We start from the raw sequence: 25,995 nt of genomic DNA on the forward strand, positions 1-25,995 counted from the left end.
TGTGGGGGGGGGGGGGGATTTGGCAAGGGGGAGAATTGAAATACAAATGGAAAAAACCTGGGTTTTTTGAATAATATATATACATATATATTATAAGGGACGGGCTGAGCGTTTTTTATATTTATATAAGGTGGGAAAGGGTGAAAGGGGTTGAAAACAGCAACTGATTTTTAGAGGGTGGGAAAGGGGGTTGACGGGGTGCAGTCCGTTTCGACTATTCTTGGTCGTCGTCTGAACACATGGAGGAAGTGGATGCTATGTCAGGTCGAGTATTAAACGTCATTGGCACATACAAATCAGCTGTAGTCAACATTATTAGCTGATGTAAATTTGAGGGCATATGTGCATAGCCATATTAGCTATGTAATACACAGTAAGACTGGAAATAATACCAAGGAACCAAATATAGAAAGGTGGTATGGAAATCCTAGTTTTCGGACCAGGAGTTCAGAGTCTGCAGGGGTTCTGATATGTAGTGGGATGATACTATGTAAATAGCTATCCACTCTCAGTTTCTGTGGAGGCAGCTGCTGCCATAGAATCCTCATAACTGACTCTTATTTCAGATACAAGTTTGTATATGAGCAGGCTTTAAATGATTGTTCTCCTTGTGTGACTAATATGTGAACAAAGTGTTCTGTTTTTTATATATATATATATATTTTATCTATGATGAATGGGTATGAGAATAATGAGAAAGTTTCTTTAAACTCATTTTTACAACTAGAAATATTTCTTAACTTTATACAACAATAAAACATCCATATCTCCTCTCTTTCTATTCTTAAGACTCTGACAATCTGCTCTCATATCCTACTGAGCTGATACTGATTGAACCATCTCTGGACACTCTCTCCCAAGATATCCTGATTCCCCTTGAAACCAGGCAACCAAATTCACACAGTAGTCCATATATGCAGCCTGATCATGGTCTTCTACAAGAGAAATCATAACCTCTTTGCTTCTGTATATCAAGGTCCTTATCATTGCCATAATCTGTTGCATGATACTTCAACTCTGTCCACTCTCTTTCCCAGATCTCACATCTCCTCCACCACTTTCAAAATTCCATTAATTAATTAAGCATTTACACATGTGCCACAGTATAAAATTATATTTATTTTACAAATATTTTGCCTTATGTATTGTAAGATATCATTAATGAGAGTGAAGAACTGCAGTAAGGAATTTGAAAAAGAATAGTACAATGCATGTGCCAAATTTGAATTCCTCTGTACATGTAGTTGCACATTTGTTAAAATAAAAATGTCCTACAATATGCAAGATGAAATATTTGTAAAATAAATATAATTTTCACCTGTGGCACATGTGTGGTTGATTAATTATATTAACTTTACAGATCTTGCTATACATGAAGGCTTATTCACCATATATACTCTGTGTCCCACCCTTACCTACCAGATTTCAAGACCTTGCATTTTGCAACATTAAATTGACAGCTCTACTCGCAGTCTGTTGAGATCCTGCTGCAAGGCCACAATATCAACTCTACTCCTCATAGTTCTTCCTAACTTTCTACAACTTTGTATCATCTACAAATGCCACGATAACTTGTGGTTATAATCTATCAAAGCAAATCAAATGTAAACTTTTAACATTTTAAAGATGTAATTCCAATAATCTTTATGGGGGGAAAAAAAGCAGTTGGGAATCTCCGACATAAACGCACAGAGAATGAGAGGGGGTATGATAATACTAAAATGAATGAGTTATACATATTTGCTTTGGGGTAATTGACCTCTACCAAGAGAGTGGTGTTAGTGGTTTTTCCCTTTCACTGATTTCCGAGCCTAGGTGACTTTGTAGACATTGTCTACAAAGTGTTCCTGGTGGAGTTTTTACAGGGTAGTTTACCATTGCTTCCTTTCCCCCCTTCCCCCAATTTTATCTGGGCTCGGACCCAACATATGGCTGGGATGTATTCATGACTGTAATCCATGTGTGTTCACAGGGCCGGTTTGCATGTTCTGGGGGATGAAAAACCCATGTTTCCGGGTGAAAAATCCCCCTACCTTCAAATGAGACCGGCTAACTCATCTTTCGTCAAAAGAGACCAGATAAAGGTTCCTCACATCACTGACGGGATCGAACCCAGGTCTTTCTGACCAAAGGGATTCATCTATACTGACTGAGCTATGGAGGCTCATAAGAAGAGCGTAGAAAACTTTATTTTTTGAAAAGAATTGTAAACTAATCCCACTCTTAGTAATTACTGTCACTTTTCAAGCATCTAAGTTCAATAGAACTAATCTCAGGTGGTTAGTTCTATTGAACTTAAACACATACATGGTACTAACATACTACAGGTTGATAAACTAACCACTCATGTATAGACTCAACATAACATTAAAAAAAAAAAAAAACAGAATGGGAGAGAAAAGGTTAGCAAAACAAGTGTTCTTTGCCATGTTAGCAGGAAAAAGACCCAGAGAAAGACTAGATTAATTTGGAGGAAAACTGTGGATCAAAAGTTAGTACTACATGAAAATGTTACACCATTACTATCATAATTATCCTATATACTCCCTGAGGGTACTTATCAGGAATTTGATGAGAAATTCAATAGTAAGTTCTTGTTAAAGATTGAGGCCATATACATTCATATATGATTTCATTAAATATTACTAAATATAAATATTGAACTCTTTAAATCAATGTTTTGCTGGCTTTTTTTTTTTTGTTTCTACTTTATTTTTGAATGCTACAACCCTCATATCAGATTTTTGTCAATTAAAATGATGTTAAGCTTTTTATGTTAGATGGAAAATCTTATATTTTATCAGCTGATGCAAATGAAAGGAAGCACATGCTTCCTTTCATTAAATTTATTTAAATTTAAGCGTAACTATGGAAATATCTCAACCCTTTATGAGATGGCATTGTATAAACTACAGCATTATCATCTTGAAAACCATCTATCATAGAAAAAACTTATATAATATCTCTTAGTGTAGCTCTTATTCAAAATATAAATTTATGAATCATTAGCTACAATGTTCAGCCAGGTGCATAAAAGGCTAAACATTTTAGAACGTTAAATATTTTAGCACCAAAGCTCTTTTTATGTCAATCCCATCTAGGAAAACCTTTAAACCTACAGCACATTTATTTTCCCTTTTTTTCATTTATTTAGATAATCCAAAACTCTGCTTTGAGGGAGCAACCTGAAGTGGCTTGAAGAGTTTTCTAACTATCTCAGGTCTGTAATAAGCAAGGTAATGATCTCTTACTGGGCTATGAAAATCATTTACCACCTTATATTGTCATTTAGTTTTGACAAAAAAAGTTAAGCAAGTTTGAGCATGGTTAGTAGTTGGAAGGAGATCAATCATCTGATGCTATTGGCACACTCTCCCTTGACGAGTCTTTGGACTCTCTGGAGGTGTCACATAATAATAATAATAATTTAGTTTTGACATCCAACTGACTTAATACTTTTTATTATTCATATTTTTCTCCTTTATGCAATTTCAGATTTTGCTGATGACAGCACATCAGCAAAAGAAATAACAGATAATGTGATAAAAATTGCTTATTATATATATAAAAAAAACTTTCCCAAGTATCTTTAGTATGAATAAATTGAGATAAGCAAACATAACAGAAAATTAAATTGGAAATGGAATCATGAACTGGCATAGAGTACTACAGTCTGATTGTACTAAATATTATTACAAACCAGAACAATTTGGTCTTGCAAAACATGGTATACCATGCAAAACATAAGTTTAAAAAAAAAAAAAACAACAACCTAAAGTCCTGCATAAGAGTAGTTTCCAGTTTCTCATAGAATGATTATACAAAGAGCTGTGAAGCTTTGCTACCATGTCCCAATCTCAATAGATGAGTATCACTGTCTTCCATAAAGGGAATAAAACTCAACACTGCTGGGTTTTTTTTTTTTTCACATCATTAGGACTGTACATCAGACTATGCCAATACACAATTTTACTTTCACACTATTAAATGTTCTGTTATGTTTGCTTGCATTTGTATTATATATATAAATGATTTTTATTACACCAGTTATTCCATTATTACTTCTATTCATAAATGTCTAGTTATTGTATTTCTATTCATTGCAAAATTCCTCTTTTTTTATTTAACCATCCTTGCAATGTTTAAACATTCTAATGCTCAAGGTCATTCTGTCAGTGACATGGACTTCCTTTCTGTTCTTCATTGTGATAAGGACAACCTTGCTCTTCTCACAATATCTGACTTCACCTTCCAATAATTTATAGCACCTAGTTCAGTCAGATGGATGATATGACATACTCTTCGGTGTGTTTGAAAGACCAGTGTTTGGTTCTTATATCAACAAGAAATATTTCTTGTTGACATGAGAAATATTTCTTCATAAAACATGGCATTTTCATCAAAATATGAGTCAGCCAGTCTCTCATACGTGTAGGTGGCAGGATTACTAAGTAATATATAGTGATTTCTGACTGGCATGATGTGTGGGCAGTTTCCAAGCATGTTACAGAATTTTTGAAATAATGAATGACCACTTATTCTTTATGCTAATATAGAACAAACAATGACACAAGAACAGAAATTTGTGGATTTCTAGCATCTGGTAACTAGCCATTCTGATTTTAAAATGTACTGAACTGTGTTGTCAGTGGAAGCCTAACACCATTCCCCACTATTTCCATTTATTCACCATGTCTCTCACTGTCCTATCCTGTTTGTAGTGAGTACTATTACATTATGTAGTTGCTTAACACCAGTAATCATCAAATGGTTGGCTTAAGCCATAACATAAAGGGCTGGTACATGTTTACTGTCTTGAGTAAAGTTGGTAAGTATTTTAGTGGTAATTAGTAATTAGCTTACTTTTATTTGAAAAAAAAATAATCGTTTTACTTTGGATAAATTATTATTATTATTATTCATGACACCTCCAAGGAGTCCAAAGACTCATCGCTGGAGGACACCTATTGTGCAACTCTCCGTCTCCACCACTACACCTAACCTCTACTACCAACCATCAACTGGCCACTACCACCATCACAGCTAGCATTTTTTGTCTGTAAATTGCGTGTGTTCTGAAGGGCTGATTTGTCTGCATGTGGAATGAAAAACCCAAGTTTCCAGGAGAAAAAACCCTGCTACCTCCGTATGAGATCGGCTAACTCACCTTTGATTGAAACCGTCCACATAAAGATTCCTCCCTTCATGACGAGAATCGAACTTGAGCCTTGAGCCTCCAATCAAAGGGCGCAACGTACTGTCATTCTTCCAATTGCACTATGGAGGCGCTTTAATGATACTAATAAGTTCATTGTATCTGCAAAGTTTCTGTGTACTAAATGTTGCTGTTAAATAAAAATGATTGTCCTCATAGTGAATACAACATAGAATGTAGCTGTTATGACAACAACTCAGGTGGAACCATATACTTGTACTTGCATTTTTTAATACCTGCTAAAATAACTAAAGGCTGAATTAATATAACTCGTTTGAAATTGGAGCTTGTGGCAAGAGCAGTATTTTATACAAGCCAATATTCTGGATACATACTACTCATCAGAGTTAAATCTGTTATGTCAGAGCAAGTGAACTAGAGAGGAGAGAAAAAAAAAAAAAAAAAAACAGGGAACAACAAAGAACTGGGATATATAGTTTTCATAGTGTGAAGGCATTTCATTTCCAATAACCAACTACCTGAACTGCATATAAAAATCAACAAAAGTGATAGCATGAAGCAAAAGAAAGCAGCATAATCTTTTTGCCAAGTTCTTATCTTACTACTTCCAGAGATTTCACAAGTACTTGTACAAATCACTAGAGGCTTGCTATAATTATATAATCCTAACTGCAAGAATGAAGGTGCCTCTGTAATACAACTAATAGTGATGATGCCTTTAGCTAGAAAGACCTGAGTTTGATTTTTGTCATATTACAAGATGAATATTTATAAGGACTTTTCAAAATGCAAGTGAATTTGCTTAGAAAGTTTCATACAGAAGTGACAGGGTTTTTCCCTCCCAAAAATATACTGGCCCAAGAATACATACAATTTACAAGTATAATGTACTCATAGTCAGTTAATGTTTTGGTGTGATCTAAAATAACCAGCCATAACGACACACACTATCCCAGTAGAACACTATTCTGTTGAAATGCAAATAATTATACAAGTCTGGATAGGAGGAAAGGTAACATTATCTTGAATAGTACCACTAGAACCTTTGGTTTGGTGTAGTATGACCTCTACTGTCCTTGTGCCAATAAACCCCTAATCAACCATGCGAGATAATAAGATATCGGCAACTGTGCAAAACATATTTCTATCATATCATATGCCCTACCAAGCCAACACAAACTGCATTAAAGCACATAACCTTTTTAATGGGGGGGGGGGGACTAAGCATGTAATAGGAATTAAAGTATTTTGTATTACAGGTGACTGTAACAAATTTATCTGTTAATGACAAAATTGCTGTTAGCATTATCACTAATGCAAGTATGGGGGGGGGGGGGGAGTTCTGGAAAGTTCTAATAAACACCTAGACAAGAGTGAGATTGAAACAACTGATATAACCAGCCTGGTTGGGCGAGTGGTTAGCGTATCCGCTCTCCAGCCAAAAGGCTGAGGGTTTGAATCCCACCGTGAGCATGGACATTCGCGATTGTCTGTGAAAATACTAGTGGTGTGCAGTAGATGGCATTGGTGTACATGATGTGGTTTGCTGTAGAGTAGATGTCCTCTCTCGATGAGTCTTTGGACTCCTTGGAGGTGTCAGGTAATAATAATAACCACAAGAAAGAACATACTAGTACAGAGTTATGAAGGTAATTTATGTTCTTATATCCTCGTACGTTCTTTCTTGTAGTTATATCAATTGCTTTAATATCATTTTTGTTCTAGGTGTTTATCAGAACTTTCCAGACCCCCCCCCCCATCATATCATGATTGAAAACATTCAAATAAAATCCAAAAGTTAAAAAAAAGTCTGGGAAAGACCCTGTCAATTTTGAACACAGCCATAATTTTTAATTTGATAAATCATTCATATGTCATGAGATGATCATCTGTTCCCATTTCTTTGGACAAAAGTCTAATTTCAGAGGGGGTGTTTCATCAGGTTTTTTTTTAATTAAAAATAATTAAAAATCAAGGTTGAACATTTCCAATCCTTGGAGATTCAGTGGCAAACCCTAAAGAAAACTGATTTGATTCGGCCAGAGATGCAAGTGGTGAAGTAATCTGCAAGGATAAAAAAAAATTAGACCTCCATGGTGGACATAGGAAGGTTAAAGAAGCAGTCAAGGAAAAGAAAAAAACCACACTGAAAATTCTTGGCAAGTAAATCAGCTTGTGCTCTTATGGAATATAGAGAAAAATGTAAGAACACAGAAAATAAATATCAGGAAGGTGGTAAAATATTACGAAGGCTATTGAAAAAGCTCAGAAATGGAGGAAAGAGTACTGTAAAAGGAATTAGAGATGATAAAGGGGACCTGAAAACTGGAGAAAAAGGTATCCTTGATGTATGGAGTAATTACTTTGAAAGATTGCTAAATGAAACAAGCAGTGACGGCATGGTGGTAGAAAACACTCAACAGGAATACTACCTGGAATATATATCTATACTTGAATTATCACAAACATGAAAGACAGCTGGAGTAGATGATATTTGAAAAGAAAAAGCTAAAATATGGAGGTATAAAAGTTTTACAGTGGCTACAACTGCATAATTCAGAAGGAATGGTCAGAAGGTCAAATTCCAGAAGACTGGAGTAGAGCACTCATTTATAAAAAAGAGAATAAAGATGAACATAGGAATTACAGAAGAATTTCTCTATTGAGTGTTCCTGGCAAGATTTATGCAAGTACTCTTGAGAAACAGCTAAGAAAAACTGTGGAGAAGAACAAGCCGGGTTCAGCCAAACAGAGGTTGTGAAGATCAAATTTTTACTTTAAGACAGTTGAGAAATCTTGGGAATATAACAAGGATCTCTATTTAAGTTTTGTAGATCTGGAAAAGGCATATGACAAGGTGCCAAGAGGAAAGCTGTTCAAACTGCTCAAATTATATGGTGTAAATGGGACATTATATCAAGCAATACATAGTCTATATTTAAGTTGTAAGTCAGCAGTAAGAATTGAAGATACAAGAAGATGGTTTGATGTTAAGTCAGGTATCAAGAGAAGGGTGTGCATTATCTCCAATTTTATTTATCATTTATATGGATCACATGAAGGAAAGTGGTATTAAACTGATATCAAAATTGGAGATGTTAATCTCAGCTATTTACTTTATCAGATGGTGTTATACTCTTAAATAAATCCAGGACAATTCGGCAGGATTCCCTGACCAAATTAAATAACTATTTTGATAAATTTGGTATGAAAATCAGTATTCAAAAGACAATGAAATTACGCAGAAACATTGAAAACATCAACTGCATCCTATATGGAGAATCTATACAAGTAAAAAATTTCAGCTATTTAGGCACAATGTTTAGTGAAGATGGTAAATTAAATATGAAAATGGATAACAGAATTAGCAAAGCTGGTATGGTAGTAAGTCAACTGAATAAATTTATATGGAATAAGGGAGAGATTAGTCAAAACACTAAACTAGCCGTATACAAGAGTGTGTTCAAAACAATTTTATCTTATGGATCTGAGAGCTGGGATAGAAATAAAACTCTTGATCAAAGACTGGAGACCACAGATAATGAGAGTTCTGAGGAAGATTAGGGGACTGAACGGATGGCATCAATGACAGTATCTTATTAAAAATGAGAATATTAGGAAAAAATTTGATATTGTTAGCATTCAGGAATGTGTTAGCAGAACTAATTTCAGGTGGTATGGTCACTTAAACAGAATGGAAGATGAAAGATTAGCTAAGCAAATGTTCTTTGCCAGGATGGCAGGATCAAGACCCAGAGGAAGAAAGGTGTAGGTGGTGCCTTAGAAGACAGAAATATGAGATCTGATAATATTGGAATGTTGACAGATGACAGGTTAACCTGGAGGAAAATTGTTGATAGGAAGTTAGTAACCATGTAACTTCTCAGGCAGCACTATCATTAAGATCCTGTACTCCCTGAGGATATATATATCAGGAATTTGATGATGATGAAATAAAAAAGATAACCTTGAAAGAATTTACAGTACATAGGAAAAAGCATATTCTCAAGCTGTCTATATGTATTGAAACTAATTTAACTTATGGAAAGCTAGGTTAGAAATAATTCCTGGTCAGCAAAGTCAACAGCAAAACAGAAGAATAGGCACGAGTCCTATGTGACTCACCTACTTCTCTATAATGGTGGAAAAGAAAAAAGAAGAGTCAGGGGTGCTAACAATCCCACAGATGAAGGCAGGCCATCTTTTGGAAAGATTACCCTGGCTATAGACACCCTGAATATCCTGGCAAAAGACTCTCTAAATTGACTTGCTACTTAAAAAATTAAAGAGTTTGGCTATAAACAAAATGAAAAGAACTAACAGCACATTGGAATGGTGACTCACAAATTTTCCTTGGGCCAGCAACCAACAATGTAAAATAAGGTAGAGTTGGATTCATTATAAGGAAAAGACTAACAAAGAAAATCATCTCGTGTAACATTCTCTATGGAAGAGTTGGCACTCTGATGGTGGATCTTGGAAGAAAGGCCACCCTTAAAATTATCATGTTATACTTCTACATCGGCCTCAAGTGATAACAAGATAAATGAATGCTACAAGAATCTTGAAGAGCCACTACAGCAAAAGTCCATGTACCACTTTTATCTGTGGCGACTTTAATGTTAAAATTGGGAAGGACAGAAATCAAGAAACCTACATCAGTCCTTTTGGACCAGGTAATAGAAATGAAAGAGGAGAGAAACTTCAATAATTGCAGAAGCAAAAACACTTTTCATCATGAATGCCCTTTTCCAAAAAATAGCAGGTAAAAGGTGGACTTGGGAATTCCCAAATGACAATATAAGAAATGAAATAGACTACATTCTGACTGCAAAAGAATATTTCAAGATGTAGGAACAATTGGCAGAAAGTATTTTGACATCCATTCAGATCACCGACCACTAAGAGCCATCCTGCAAATTGAATAAAAGGAGGAAGAAAAAATATGGGCAATTGCAAACCATGCAAAGCTATCCAATGTATTTATTGAAGAGCTGCAATTGTAAATAAAATTATTTGCTATTTGCACATTGATATTTTACCCAAGATTATCCCTTGAAAGAATTCATGGTACACAAGAATGACCATATTCTCCAAATGAAGTTTAGCGAAATCCTGCTGAACACATATTGACACGCTCTCTCTATTATAGCAGCATACCACCTGTAATTACCATTCTCAACAACATGCATGACGTAAAGCCTCTGTAGCTCAGTCAGTACAGATGAAATTTCCTTTGGTCAGAAAGACTTGGATTCAATTCCCATTCAAGATATCTGGTCTCTTTCGAATAAAGGTGAGTCAGCTGGTCTCATACAGAGGGTGGTTTTTTTTTTTTTTTTACCCAGAAATTCGGGTTTTCTGTCCCCCAGAACAGGTAAACCAGCCCTATGAACACACATTTCTATGGTCATACCCCCCCCCAAATGCCAGACTGTGACAAGCCATTTGGGGTTTCCTACAGTTGCATAATCTGGACCCTGCACCTAAGCAGGATAAAAGCGCTATAAAGAGGAACAACATACATGATATCGACTTTAAACTATGTTTATGTTAAAAGCCATAGCTCAAGAAGATAGTTATCAAATTGGGAGTGTGTGTGTGTGGGGGGGGGGGGGGGGGGGGATCTGAAATTGCACTTGAATTGGATTCCATTCCTTTAGACACCCTCATATCTTTGGTTCTTATTTTCACAGTTCCTAATTCAGGTTCCCAATTTTTTTTATTTTCTTTCTCTTGGCTTCTAAATTCAGACACCTTCTAGCATGCATCTAGGTTCTCTGTCACTTAATTATGACACCTACAGAATGCCTATAATTCAAGGTTGGTATTTTTCAACCAAAAGAATGCCACATTACCTATTTAACTTGAAAGTACCTTGTGCTACAGAGGCACTCTCAAGAAACCTGTTTAATCTTCATAAGTTTACACCAAGCCAAAAATTGGTATGGTCTTCAAACAAGGAACAAGCTTTCTATTAAAGTCTGAGGCGGGAGTTTGCCAAAAATGTCATTTGTGTTTACTCTTTGTTTGATATAAATTATTTATTTACATATTTTTTTTTTCTTTTTATCACTTGTACTGATAAGCTGATTCAAGTAAATCTAAGTTTATTGGAATCTATGAATCTTGGATTGTTGACTCTTGGATTATTTACTCTTCAATCAACAGGTTGAGAGTTCGAATCCTGTTGTGGGAATGGATATTTTACTTTTGGTAATACTTAATCTTATTAAGTAGATAGTAAGGCCTCGATTTTTTTTTCCCTCCCAAAAAGCAATATTACATTCATTCTTCTTACCCATCTCCATGCCCTCTTCATTTGGAAAAAACCTGGTTTTGATTCTCATCATGACATAAGGTATGTTTATATATATATATTTTTTTTTTAACTGAAGGCGAGTTACTGGTCCCATGGAGCCTGTTTTGCAGGAGATAAAACCTCCTGCAAAGCAAGCAGAATGGCCACTGAACACAAGCAATTAAGACAAAATACCATATAATTGGTTGCAGATAATGGATTGTGTAGTATTATAGAGTGGCCCTCCTATGATGAGCTCTGGGTTTCCATGGAGTTGCTATATGTAATAATAATAATAAATAGCCTAATGACATAAACATGATGGTATGAAAAAAAAATTACAAAACGATAAATATAACAAAAAAAAGGAATAAAATCAGATTTTATCCTTTTTTTATGGTTCTGCCAAAATATTTATCAATAAGAGTATCATAAATTTGTATGAGGAAAAAGTGCATCTGCAAATTTACAAATATGCTCTAAAAAAATTAATAGAAGATTACTCATGATGTATCATTATGTTATAAAAAATTACCTCTTATCAGTATGTAATTCATTTCACTACAGTTGTTGATCACAGGTGATGTGACTTATATTTCTACAGTACTGGGTAAACAAGGCATGTAGGAATATATATCTCATTTTTTATTTTATTTTGAATTATAGTAAGGCGCCATTTCACAATAAAAGTTATTTATAAATATAAACAATTACTTTTCCTGAAAATTTTTCACTTAAGTTTATATTCTTCATTTTCTTCTTAAGGTGCCTAGGTCTCGAAATTAACTAATGTTCCTTTTCTTTCTGTATTGTTATAAATATATATTTTATCATATCTATGTTTTTCTACTTCCAGTTCTTATTGTTATGATGTCATCAAATGATGACTAGAAAATGTACTGATTACAATTTTTCTCAAAAACAGTAATTTCTTACATAACATAGTGACTAGTTATAAATTCTTCACAAATAAAGTGTTATATTTACTCATATTTTCAATACTAGGATTTTAAAAAAAGTAATATATATCAAAGGAGCTTTGGGTGATAAGCAATTAGAGAAATGTCCATTATCTTATAGCACCAAGAATAATATGATAAGCACAGAAATTCAGATGATAATTTGAACTTTACATTTGATGAGATTACACTATCATAAAAAGACAGTTAAACATTCTTGTACAATAATGCAAAATAGACAACTGTTCTTATTCCATTGTAACAAAAGAATCAATACTATCCTCCATACATACATGAATCAATGCCTAAACTAGTTTTAGGGAATAGGCATTGTATCATCTAAATGGATTATGAAAATCATTAAATCATAGGAAACTTGAAGGGATTAAGCCACTGATTTAAGCAGAGAAAAGTTATTACAGCAACTCACATATTCTAAGAATATCCAATGACAGACCTTTCTTGTCACATGTAGATGTCCCATTCTGAAGTTAGTCCCCAGGAGTACATTAACTACAATGTGATTTGCAAGCACTACTCTCTTTTGTTTTCAATTAAACACATACCTCTGTATTAATCACATCTTGAATTGGCTACTCATTTTTCTAAGATTTTGATATCTATCTTTAATGATGACATGATGCTAAAAATTCATTCAAAACATAAACATGGTAGAGCAGATAGACTATTAATGTCTACATAATTTATCAAGAGTCATGAATAACTCAAGCTAAATATGGCAGTGTCTAGTCACTAACAATCTACAGTACTTGGCTATACTTATTATATAAGAGCCAAAAATTTAATCTGCTGTAAATTTGGTTCTGAGTTAAGTATTAGTCTGCCACTTTGATTTGACAGAGGTATTTAAATGGCATACAGCCTACCAAATTTGATGCATTCCAATTACTGCAAGAACTAGAGCACACTGAACTACTAAAACATGCACACACACAAAACATGTCATGTTGTTTTGTTCCAAATGATTTCATCCATATTTACAATATAATTATTTATGTTGCTGAAGATTCCTCTCAAAAACTAAGCTTAATTGAAAGGAATGCAGGAGAGGATACTGATTCTGCAAGCAACTTTATAGGTTGCATTGTTCAACTATTTTGGAACAAATTTGGAAAATATAGCTGTTTCTGATATTAACTCAAAAATTCAGTTCATCTGGACTAAGATGAAGGGAGACTGAAATATAAGGATTATAGAATACAGAATATCATAAGGACTTAAAATGATGGGAAATTTAGAATATATTGTTTCATAGTGTTGCTTTGGTCCTAAAATGAATTAACATGAAACAGCTTTGCACACACAAACATTAAGTGAATGCAATTAAGTGAATCATGTTTTTCTAAATCACTTAGGGAATTGAACAACGTAGATCCAAATATAAATTAAATTATACTTTAATAAATATTTCCAATATTTCGGCAACGTCACGTAGCCATTTTCAAAAGGAACTTACAAAAAGGCATGTGCACGCAGGCACTACAACACAGTAACTGAGAATGAAGATATGAAGCTATAACGATAGCTTTCAAGATTTCATACTTACATAAGTATGAAATCTTGAATGGTCTAGACCAGGAGTTATTAAATGGCAGACCACAATCCCCATGTGGAATACTATACGAATGGAAAATTCTGTTTCAATGTTATGCTACTGTAATGTAATGTAATATAATATATACAACTCTGAGCCTCTGTAGCTCAGTCAGTATAGATGAAGCCCTTTGGTTGGAAAGACCATGGTTTGATTCCCATCAGTGATGTGAGGAACCTTTATCTGATCTCTTTTATGAAAGGTGAGTTAGTTGGTCTCATATGGAGGTAGAGAGTTTTTTCACCTGGAAACTTGGGTTTTTTTGTCCTCAGAACAGGAGGGGAAAACTGGCCCCATGAACTAGGGTTATTTGCAAAGTCCAAGAATAGTTGGAAGTTCATGGGCACTTAAGTGGCTGTTAGGACCACTAATGGAAGGAATGGAATATATACAACTCTAGTTTCCATTTACTTCATGAATTTCTAGCATTAATGATAGATTCTACCATTAATGGATCAATCAGTAATATATTATGCGGTTTTCACATGGTTGATGACTACCATGCTTTAGCAATGCATTATACCTATAAGTCTCCATCTATCCAAGTTGTAACTTTATTATGGCATGAACTTAGTTCCATTGTCTTGAAATTTCATTGTTTATTGCATGTTATTGGCAATAAGCATGGGCAAAGTGTGTTTGTACAGAAAGGAATTTATCTGAATTTCAAGCTTTTTAAATTAGTTTTATGAAACCGATATTTTTTTATGGCACAGATATTTTTTAAGAACATTTAATGGAAGTGAAGTGGCAGTGTAGTATATTGGATATAAATTACTGATAATTAAAATTATAAAAAAAGGGGGGGACAAGTTTAATTTAATAATAGCCATTCATTTATTTGGCAAATTAGAAATGCTGGGGAAAGACAAACATCTGGTAATTAAGTGAATCACTAATGTCATGATTCACTTAATTCTTGTAGACGGGCTTATAAGTTGGTTATGCATTTCTAAATCACTTATGTAAGGCAACAATCAATTTAAAATTAACTAGGCTCTCTTAAGAAAAATTATAATGCAAAATTTTCAGCCTAGCATCAAACCCATAAACCACATTACTACTTATACATTGTGATGTGTAAGTAGTAATTTAAATGGTACAATGACAAGAAAGATTAATAGGAATAAATCAAACAATGCCATAACTTGTACAGTATTACAGAAGTGTAGTTTGTGCTATTGCTGGAATTTAATTAGGATTAGACAGAAAACCACTGAGCAATTAAGAATGCCTAGGAGTGGCAAAAACTGACAAAATTGTATTTCAACCATAAAAAACAAAAAAAAAATTTTTTTTTAAATTTCACATTTTCTTGCATTTAGGGATGGCATATACCCTAACAATGGTCCTGATACACATACATATATATATATATACATATATATAAAAGCACATTACTTTCCCAAACTAAAATAGCTTTAAGCAATCATTTCTGTTGGAGATTAAGTTTATAATGTAGAGCAGGGGTTCCCAACCTTTTTGCTTCCTAGAGTACATTCTAAAATACCGACAGGGCGACAGGCACCATCTATTTTTTCAAGCAAATTTTTTGAATTCGTTTGTTAAATGAATACATACAAAGTTTACATTATAATCAAATGTTTTATTACTTAAAAGTTTACATTATATAAAAATTTAAATATATATATATATATATATGTGTGTAAGTTAGTGTGATCTTTGACATTGCATTTCATTGGCCAGTGCTTCATAATTAGGAGAATATGATGATGTTCCAGTTCTTAAACTGGAATGAACAACTTTGAATGTGCGTCTACTTTACATTGTATGCATTTATTACTCGTCATGTGTCATTAACGCATGCCATGAATTGTTGCGTGGTTATTTCAAACTATACGGCACACGGTTGAACAGCAGCGGGCACACACAAATTGGTCGACGGGTGCCATGGTGCCCGCAGGCATAAGGTTGGGAACCCCTGATAGAGCTTCACATCTTTCTTATATAGTCTAATACGAAATGGTGCTCAGAATGGTCTGTTCTAAAAATTGCTACATGCTGAGCAATACCAGATTCGTCAAACTCTTGATATTTTGACAATATTTGCAATACAGACTCACTCACCTTCCTGTTTTCCCATTGTATGATAGGCCATAAGAACAAAGAACATGGTAGACACAATAAACTGAAATCACAAACTATCCATAGAAATTCTTATAGTATTCCATGTGGGGAGTGTGGTTTTCCATTTGAGAACTCCATTTCTATGTTTATCTTTAAGGGAAACATAGTAAAGTCACCAATTTGTGTGTTGGCAGCAAGACAGATAGAATGCAGAAGCTCAATTCTTTCTTAAGCACTTAAGAAAGAATTGGTAAAGAAATGAAAATAGATTCATTTTTTCTGTTTCATTTCTTTTGAAAAGAAATGAAATAGATTTTTTTAGAAAAATCACAGAATAATGATCATCGTAGCCATTCATTTTTTTCTATGGATAGAGTATTGTATCCCTTTGAAAGAAAGTGCACATTTAATTGGAGGATTTAGCAGAACACAAAGTGTGAGCCAATAGTGATCCTATTGTAATTCTCATTCAAATGATAATTACAATAGGATCTAACTGAGGGTAATGGTGTATGTGTGTGTATGTAGCAACACTAATATATCTATGTATTATATATATTATTTCTGGGAAAACTCCCATGGTACTCCTCTTATAAACTATTATAATTACAGCTATTTTGCCTGCTTCAGTTTAGGAGTACCCCTGTTTAAATATCATTGGCTATTTACTCATGGATTCTTAGGGCATTATGAGTGTAGATGTACTAAAAAGTATATGTAGCCTAAGGAATAGAAAATTGCACATACCTTTTTCTGGGTGTTGTGGCTTTTCCTCAGTCTGCGATGTCGAAAACTGCAGAGTGTGTGTGTGGGGGGGGGGTAGGCAGTTTGGTAGAATAAGTTAGAAAAACCCGGGTTTTTTTCGTAATATACAGAAACATATACTTTTATATAGGGTGGGGAAAAAAGTGAAAGGGTTAATTTTTTAAAATAGGGAGGGGGAAGGGGAATCACCTTTCCCCTTCCCCCTGAAGCAGGCAAAACTGAAGCAGGCAAAATAGCTGTAATTATAATAATCTATGTATTAGTTTTTTTCGGCAAGCAGAATATTGAAGACTGCCATCAAAATTTTATGAAAGTGGACAGTTCTTACAATTCAAATTTCCTCTCCAGAAGATTTATATAGTATTCTTTAAAAGATTATTCTTATCCACCATGGAACCCAACTTATGTTAGAATTTTGTTTATAAAAAGAAAATCAATATACGGATCAATCATCATTGCATATCATTACTCTTTTTCAGAAGTTGGATAATATCAAAATGTTCATCTTCGAGACTCATGATTTGTGTCCTATTAACTCCATATTACAAGATTTGCAGTTAAATCCACCTCTCTTTCAAATGAATACATTACCTAAAGAAAAAATAAATGTCCACATCATTCTAGGAGAGAAATTTGCAGTTTCCGTGGTTTTTTTTTATCAATCTGCTGGTAATATATCAGCAGATTGGTAATATATCAGAAAAAAAAATTGCAAATTGGCAATTTTTTTTTCTGTATTCCAAAGTTTTATTTGTAATTCTGTGCTTTAGTAATATACTAAATTTCATGTTTGTGCAGTCTAACATACTTTTAGTCAAGCATAATCAGTATACACATAGAAAGGCACTAACATAAAATATCAAGAGTGAAAAGTCTGGTTATTGCTCAGCATTCAGTAAATTCCATTCCAAAAGTCCATAGAAGCAAAAGTGCCATTCATATAAAGAAAACTTTTAAGCTTTATTTCATCATCATCAAATTCCTGATTGTACCCTAAGGGGGTGTACAGGATAATTATGGTAGTAATACTAGCCAGCCTTGGGGGCCGAGTAATTCACTCTCCAGCCGAAAGGCCAGGTTCGAATCCCACCATGGAAATGGATGTTTGTGATTGTCTGTGGAAATACTAGTGGTGGTGGGCAGTAGATGGCATTGGTGTAGTTACAGTTAGTTGTAGTTGGATTGAGCGAAGACAGAGTTGTAGAGTAGGTGCCCTCCCTCGATGAGTTTTTGGATACCTTGGAGGTGTCATGTAATAACTCCCCAGCCCCCCTTTTCCCCATTAACCCTTCCCCTTCCTCAAAAAACAAATTTCTATTTTCAGCCCCCTCTTTCATCTCTTCTCCCCCCCAAAAAAGCACCCTTAAAAATAATAATATACATATATATAAAAAAACCCAATTTTTTCAAATTAATTCTCCCACATTGTTCAACATTCCCCCACTTTTTCCAAACCTCCTTCCTCTTTAACACCCTAACAGCAGAAGTATGCACATCACAGAAAGAAGACAGCCAATAACATCCAAAAAAAGGTGTGTGCAAATTTTCTTCCTCTATTACTCTGCATATATTTGTTTCTAAAATCTATCTATAATACACTAAGAACTCTTGAGTAAAAAGCCAATGACATTAAAAAAAAGGGGCACTCCTAAACAAAAACAGACAAAATAGCCGTAAAAATAATAATAATACATTTCTGTTGAAATTTAGATCTTAAGCTTTACTTAAGATCTAAATTTCATCTCTTAAAAATATTCAAGTTCCAGGAAATGACATTGTGAAACATCTCTCATCTTTGCTAGTTGCTGTTACTTATTTATTAATGTCTGTCTATTATACTAATTGGATTCAGTGTAGAGTCTGTCCTTGTAATATCATGCAAATTACATCATTATTTTTAGATTGTAATTTATTCTATTCCCCTTTGCTTATTTAAACACTGTTGATGTTTAATTAAACAGTGTTTAAACACTGTTTATTTCTAATCCCAGCTGGATTCATAGTAGCAGAGATTGTACAAATTACATCATTATTGTTTAAGTTTTAATTTAGTTCTGCTCTTCTTCTCTATTTATTATTCCATCATTTTAACCATTGTTTTTATAACACAAAGATGAAATTAATATAGGTATGGCACAAAGATGGGCTTAATATAGGCTGAAAATCAATACCATTTTTAAATAACAGTTTTACACATTTAAAGAAAACTAGAATTTATTAAATTAATTGTAGTTTCCTTTACAGTTATGTAATTTTAAAAAATTATTAACAATTAATTGCAATTACTTCCCAAAAATTTCGGGTATATAGTCTGTTCAATTAAGATTAGGATGGTGGCATAGAACTTCACACAATTCAAGAAACTATGGTAATAAAATTTAAATCTATTGTAGTGCAAACAATTTTCTCTGAGTCCAGTGAACTCTATCTACTGTTGATGACATGAGGAGCAAGGCTTATATGTTGAAAGTTTTTTTTCACTTGGTTATACTATAAATTAAAAATGCCAAGAAATTAAAAATATTTTATAATCTTGATGTTCTTTGATTCTAATCTCATCAGAATGGCCAGTCTGTCAAAAGTAGCAAAGGTGACAGAAACAGGGTATTTGATAAACACCAGGCAAGAAACAGAGGTGATAATTTATCCTTAATAGGTGATAGAAAAGAAGTTCCTGTTAACTTCGCTACTTTGGACAGATTGGCCATTCTGCTGAGATCAGAATCCAAGAACATTTAAGTTTATACAGGATGACTGATAAATCATGAAGGGGTTTAAAATATGAAAAACTTTTTTGATTATTAATTTTTTAATTTTATTTTTTTTCAGGTATTCTAAGGAACATTTGGGAAATTAATCATGGAAAAGATCACAACCTAATGAACCAAAATTGTGCGATTTTATTTTGAAATTAGCATTCAATTATTCTAATGCAAAGAGCAAATTGCCGTCAATTTAATTGCCTATCATATCACATTCTCTAGATCTGACGGGGTCCAACTTTTTCCTACGGGGTTACCTGAAGAAAAATGTGTATGTGAACAAGTCTCAAACAATCCAATAGCTAATGGAAAACATTTGTACAGAAATTAGGGTGCTGCAGCCAGAAACATTAACAGCTGTCATGAAACATGCCATAGAAAGTGTCCTTTCTTTATGAAGCTGAAAATGGAAGGCATTTACATGATGTGGTTTTTCATAACTAATAAAAATAAAAAAAACTCCAACTTTTTGTATTTCATTATAACAAAAAAAAAAAAAAGAAAAAAGAATAAAAATAATTGATAAATAAAAAAGTTATTAAATGTTTAAACCCCTTTGTCACTTATGGGTCATCCCACATGCAAACAACCTTCTTTGAGTCAAAGTGAGATGGAATGCACAAACATCAATAAACGTCCAATGAATAAGTTAATATGTTTAACTTAGAAAAAACACTGTGCTTAGTACGTCAATTTAATATAATGTACACAATTATGAGAGCAAATCTGAAAGTATCTAAATACAGAGTGCTTATACCCTGATTTTCATGTGAATTTGTCTGATTATGGCAGTGACAGCACATTTATTCATTCATACATTATAATCTTCCTCTTACAAGATACATAAAATTTTTATTTTTTAATGTGCAGATATTTTTTTTATCTGTAACAAGGAATGCATATGTTGGAGATGACTTCATTAATAATAGAGATGGTTAAGAAAAATGTCAGACAGATCCATCATGATCAGCAATTGTGGAATACAAATGCAATGAGGTATTTATGATTGTCAGAATTTGAAATGTCTCCTGATGATGGAATTAAGCTTTGAGTTTGGGACAGCACAATGTACATTTTTCCCCCCTTTTTTGTAGACATTGATAAGGCATGACATATCAATAGGTCAGTAAATAAAAATAAAATATTTTCTAAGCGGTTACATTATTATAGTTAAGACTGTGTATGCTTCATTTTCTTTTCCAAATGGAGCATCCTATTTTATTTCTTACTAGATACTTTTAATTCTTATTAAACAATAAAAATTACTGTGCTGTGGAAACAGAAGTTTACCAGTCAAATGCACATCTACAAATTCATTGCATTATGATACTCTATGTTGTATAGTTATTACAGAAGATAGAAATATTTAATGCATTCATTTAGTTTTTCATTTATTGTAGGATATGATTCAGGGACAATCAGTATTTCTCATTTTCAATTATCAATACAGACATAACTGAAACATGAAAACAACAGTCATGCCATAATACTGACAGAATTCTTGTACACAACATGAACAAAGCAGTTATGCAATACTGAAAGCATGCATTGGTTAAAGATGATTCAATGCTGAGAATACAATATAACAAAAAAAAAATAAGATAAAATAAAATAAAAATAACAATTCCAGTGCACAAACTATTTTTACATTATGGTATGATTTTTGAGATAAAGTCTGAAATGCTCAAGAATAGTTCTTGTGCATCACAATTGCTAAACATGAATAATCTGTCTACTATCCATAACTTGTGTGTTTTCTAAACATTCTTACAACTGTTGCATAATACGAGCTTATGGAAGTACATAATATAAATTAATGTACAGCTTATATGATCAGAGGATGAAATATGACGGTATGTACATTCATTTTCAAATATACAGAGTTGTATATAACTAGATTTCTGTACAAATTAAATATAACCATATACAGTACATACATATGTAAAGCTTAAATATGACATATACAACAAACACTATGTTCAAAAACATTATGAAAGTTGACACCTTCCATTCCCATCTATTTGACTAATAGCAAATTTACATGCTACCACAAGAGAGGAATATCACAGCAGAATATATTCACATACAGCTCACAAATGATCAATAGTCCATACATTATGAAGATCATAGCATACAAGTATATAAACTACTACCTTCTAGTCTAACCATCCTCAACATTGCCATTTATAACAGCTGACGTGCCATTTGTAGTTTTGACAAGTTCTGCACTTCCCTTGCCATTTTCTGCACCAGAGTGTGCTGGCACAGCAACTGGAATTCCCTGAACTTCAGCAAGTTGGGCTATGTTAGAAACTACAGTTTGATACATGGAGACTGGAATGGTTACCATATTAGCTACAGGAAAAGCTAAGATTAAATGGGAAAAGAAAAAATAAATAAATTAGCTACACTGCTATATCATATTTAAATTCACTCGCATAAAAGAATCTGCTACTTTCATTACAGTTTCTTTAATTTAATGAACAAGAAAAACTGAACTATTAAAAATGGCTTCAAAGGAAAGAATATTTTGGAATAGACATTTTCCTCTCATGATTAGAAGAGCATTTAGTTAACTAGGTGAGAGTTTTTTTTTTAAAAACAGGAAGTTTCATACATTCATAGAGAAAAAGAAGCACAGCTAAGTAAGACCTGATATAGTATGCAATTGCTGTGATTCATATATTTTCTCAATGCAATTGCTTTATAAATGCTGCGACTTATTTTTGTCCATAATCTGCTTTTTATAGCAAAGGAGCTTTAAGTTAATCTATGTATTTTTTATTTTTATTTTAAGATGCTTAACTATTATTATAATATGAGCATCTCATTAGTATTCCTAGATGTACTACTTTTCATGATCGGTAATATTTTATTTTATTATTTGTTTACACTTTTTTTTTAAATAAAATAACTACAAAGATCTAAACTTTTCAAATTTAACTTTAGTGAATTTACTATATTGATAACAATTTCATGGGGTGGGGGGACACTCTGGTATATGAGATGTGTAATGTACTTAAATACACTTCACAACAGTTCAGTACTCTGCCAACCAATAATAAACAGACATGTGATATGTAACATTTTATGCTGCCAATGAGTTAATTTCAAACCACATAGATTGGTTGGTTAGAAGTATAGCCAACCATATTATACCTGTTAATCAAGGCTATTGTAACTTACTAAGCAACTGAGGCAATGCCTAGGAGTGGCAAGTTTGGAGGGCATCAAAAACTGACAAAACTTTATCTCAGCCATAACAATACAGAAGTTTTGTAGTTCTTGAAAAGACATATGATAAGGTGCCTAAGAGAAAAGTTGTTTAAAATACTACAATTATATATGTAGCTTACAAGTTAAGCAGTCTACATTTCAGGTGGTTTTTTTTTTTTTTTGTTTGTTTTTCATTTTACACTTTTTCTTGAATTCAGGAGCAGCAAAATAGTGTCCGTCTAGGGCAGCATATATCCTAACAATGGTCCTGCTTTAATTATGTGTGTTATCTGACTGGAGTGCTTTGTGAGAGAAAACATCTGAATTTCTAAGAGAAAAACCATGCAACCTACATAAAAATGCTATACCCTTCAGAGGAGAGCTAAGCCTCTGTAGTTTCTGTATATTCAGTATCTTGAATCAATTTTTAAGGCAGTTTCAGGAGAGCCTTTTGAAGGAGAGAAAAACGAGGAAACAGAACTTTTAATATTGAGTAAAATACATTTGCACAAACATACAAAATAAGCAGATTAACTGTCTTTTTACTAAAAGGTGCTAAAGAATGACTTAACAGAAAAGTTACTTATTCAAGAATTTTGTAAAGCTTAAAAATTTTTGTTTTTTTGTAAGCTATGCAAAGCAAATTTGAAATAGTTTGTTAAAAAAACGCACTTCATGATAAAACAGAATGATAGTTTTCTTCTTTCTTTTTTTTTTATTCGACAAAAAATTTCAAGATGATTTCTTTATTCTCCCCACCTCCACACACACACACAGAGGAAACCGAGGGAACATTTCGGGAATTCAGTTTATTTCTTAGGCATAGAATTTCCTATTATAAAAATTTATGTTATATTCATGTTTATCATATTGAATATCATACTGAAAAGAAAAGCACATAAAAGAGCTTTTTTTTTAAAACAAAAAAAAAAAAAAAAATCAAAGTCAAGTAGCTTTCAAAAGTGAAGCTGTTAATGCATATATGATCTGAAAACTACTAATAAAGCTTAGAATTGGAGGAAAGAGTACTGTTAAAAGAATCAAAGATGGCATTAAAAACTGAAGATGATATTCTTGGATGTCTGGAATAATTACTTTGAAAGATTGCTAAATAAGACAAGGGCCAACAGACAGTGGTAGAAAATATTCAGTATGCATCAATACTTGAGGTAGAAAAAGTCACCAAAATAGCAGGAGTAGATAACATTTTACCAGAAAAATACCTCAAATATGGAGGTATAGCTCTGCTCACAACATTCCTGAATGCTAAGAATGTAATGTAATGTAATCCGAAACTTGTCATATAAAGTTGTTGAACTAGACATAGTAGCAGAAGAAACTGAAATACAAGGAATCCAAATACTGAACTAAGTAAAAGGTCACTAAACATTTTCAATTGTTATCATCCTCCTAACAAACTTGGACCAAGTCTTTCCAGCCTATCCCATCTCATTGAGTAAAACTCCATTATCTTAGGAGACACGAACAGCAAATACCTGTTATGGGGTTCTGAGGAAATAAACTCAAGAGGAGAAAACCTGAGTAATTTCTTAGATGAAACAGAACTAATAACTCTAAACAATGGAGAACCCACTTATCTGTCTCATTCTTATGGTACAAAAGATGCCCTAGATATTACTGAGGTGTCTCCGGATCTTCATGACAAAGCTATTTGGTCTGTTTTTCCTACTGTTTTAACCAGTAGGAAGCGACCATACCCTCGATATTAACCAACCTGAACACAAAAATGACTAGACCCACCCAAAAAAAAATATCATTGGAACTTCCAAAGGACAAATTGGGAGAAATACAAGTATGAAGTAAAGAGAATGCGGAAAGATCACACATACCATGATGATCTAGACGAAGACTACATAACTTGGAAGAACAGCATCCTAAAGGGTTACAGGAAAAAAGTTATTTCAAACAACGCAAAGGTTCACCAGGAACTCGCTAGTAAAATAACTAAAAGAAATGAATTATTTAACATCTTAAAAATTGGAAGCTCTCCAGAAACTAGGATTGAGTACAACAAGACAAATGCTGAAATTAAACAAAAATACAATATATTACAAAGAACTAGATGCCACAACTTAAATCCAAACACTTCAGATACCAAACTTTGGAAACTGACTGCTAATTTACAAAGAGACATACCAAAGGCAAGTGAGACTAACATGCTAAAAGCCTGGATGGAAATGTCAAAATTGGAGACAGGGAGATTGCAAATACTTTGGCCTTTCATTTTCAAAATATAAACAAACTAGAGATGAATACTAAGAAAGACCATCAAATATCAAAACAGGCCCGACAGAAGAAAAACACTGCAAATTCCCCAAAGTATAAAAATAAATTATTCTGGGATCCATTTACAATCTCTGAATTGAGAGATGTCATGGAGAGACTAGATATAAATAAATCATGTGGATCAGATAACATAAATAAATCATGTGGATCAGATAACAAACAAGGAATTATGATCAAGCATCTTCCTTCCCTAGCCTAGATTGGCTACTTCACCTATATAACAATAGCTTAAAACAAGGAAAAGCTCCAAAAGATTGGAAGACAGCCACAATCATATCAATTTTAAAATCTAACAAACCTCAAGACCAACCAGGAAGTTATAGACCAATTTCACTGACTTCAATTCCAGGCAAATTGATGAAAAAAAAATTATACTCCAATGTTTGAATTACTATCTAAACAAGAATAGTATACTACCACATTTTCAGGCTGCCTTTAGAAGAAATCACTCAACAACTGATCAACTTTTCTACTTAACCCAGTCAATTCAAGATAGCTTCCAGATCAAACCTACCAAATCAACCATTGCAGCTTTTATAAATTTTAGCAATGCCTTTGACAAGGTGTGGAGGCAGAAACTCTTTTCCAAACTTTGTCATATTGAAACAGAAGGGAAATTCTAAACTGGATTTATGACTTTCTAAGAAATAGAACAATCCGAGTTAGAATAAATAATACCTTTTCCAAGAAAGTCAAAATAAGACAGGGACTCTCTCAAGGCAGCATTTTGAGCCAACTCCTTTTTTCCATTTACTTAAACGACTTAGACAAAAATATAAATAAAGAAACAAAGATAGTTATGTTTA

At 33.3% G+C, this 25,995-nt stretch overlaps 1 protein-coding gene and 1 long non-coding RNA gene across 5 annotated transcripts in view; one reads left to right on the plus strand and one right to left on the minus strand.

Moving 5' to 3' along the window:
* Positions 1-25,995, plus strand: part of LOC150101946 (uncharacterized) — a 95,013-nt gene that overhangs the window by 20,973 nt on the left and 48,045 nt on the right. The window contains exons 2-3 of one of the 2 annotated variants that reach the window (XR_016549006.1): positions 3,155-3,236; positions 19,889-20,197. This is a non-coding gene — a long non-coding RNA (uncharacterized LOC150101946). Of the gene's footprint in view, positions 1-3,154; positions 3,237-19,888; positions 20,198-25,995 lie in introns of those variants that run through there. The other variant, XR_016549007.1, reaches the window with a different exon arrangement.
* The window catches only part of LOC150101947 (DNA-binding protein P3A2-like), a 224,591-nt gene continuing 218,940 nt past the window's right edge, over positions 20,345-25,995 (minus strand). For all 3 annotated transcript variants that reach the window (XM_090400040.1, XM_090400038.1, XM_090400039.1), the window contains one exon: positions 20,345-22,033. In XM_090400040.1, coding sequence (XP_090256166.1) covers positions 21,828-22,033 — 206 coding nt within the window. In that variant the 3' untranslated portion in view covers positions 20,345-21,827. The remainder of the gene's footprint in view (positions 22,034-25,995) is intronic.

Source organism: Typopeltis vanoorti, chromosome 11, assembly GCF_054136105.1.
Source record: "Typopeltis vanoorti isolate ZY-2024b chromosome 11, IOZ_Tvanoo_1.0, whole genome shotgun sequence".
NCBI lineage: Eukaryota > Metazoa > Arthropoda > Arachnida > Uropygi > Thelyphonidae > Typopeltis > Typopeltis vanoorti.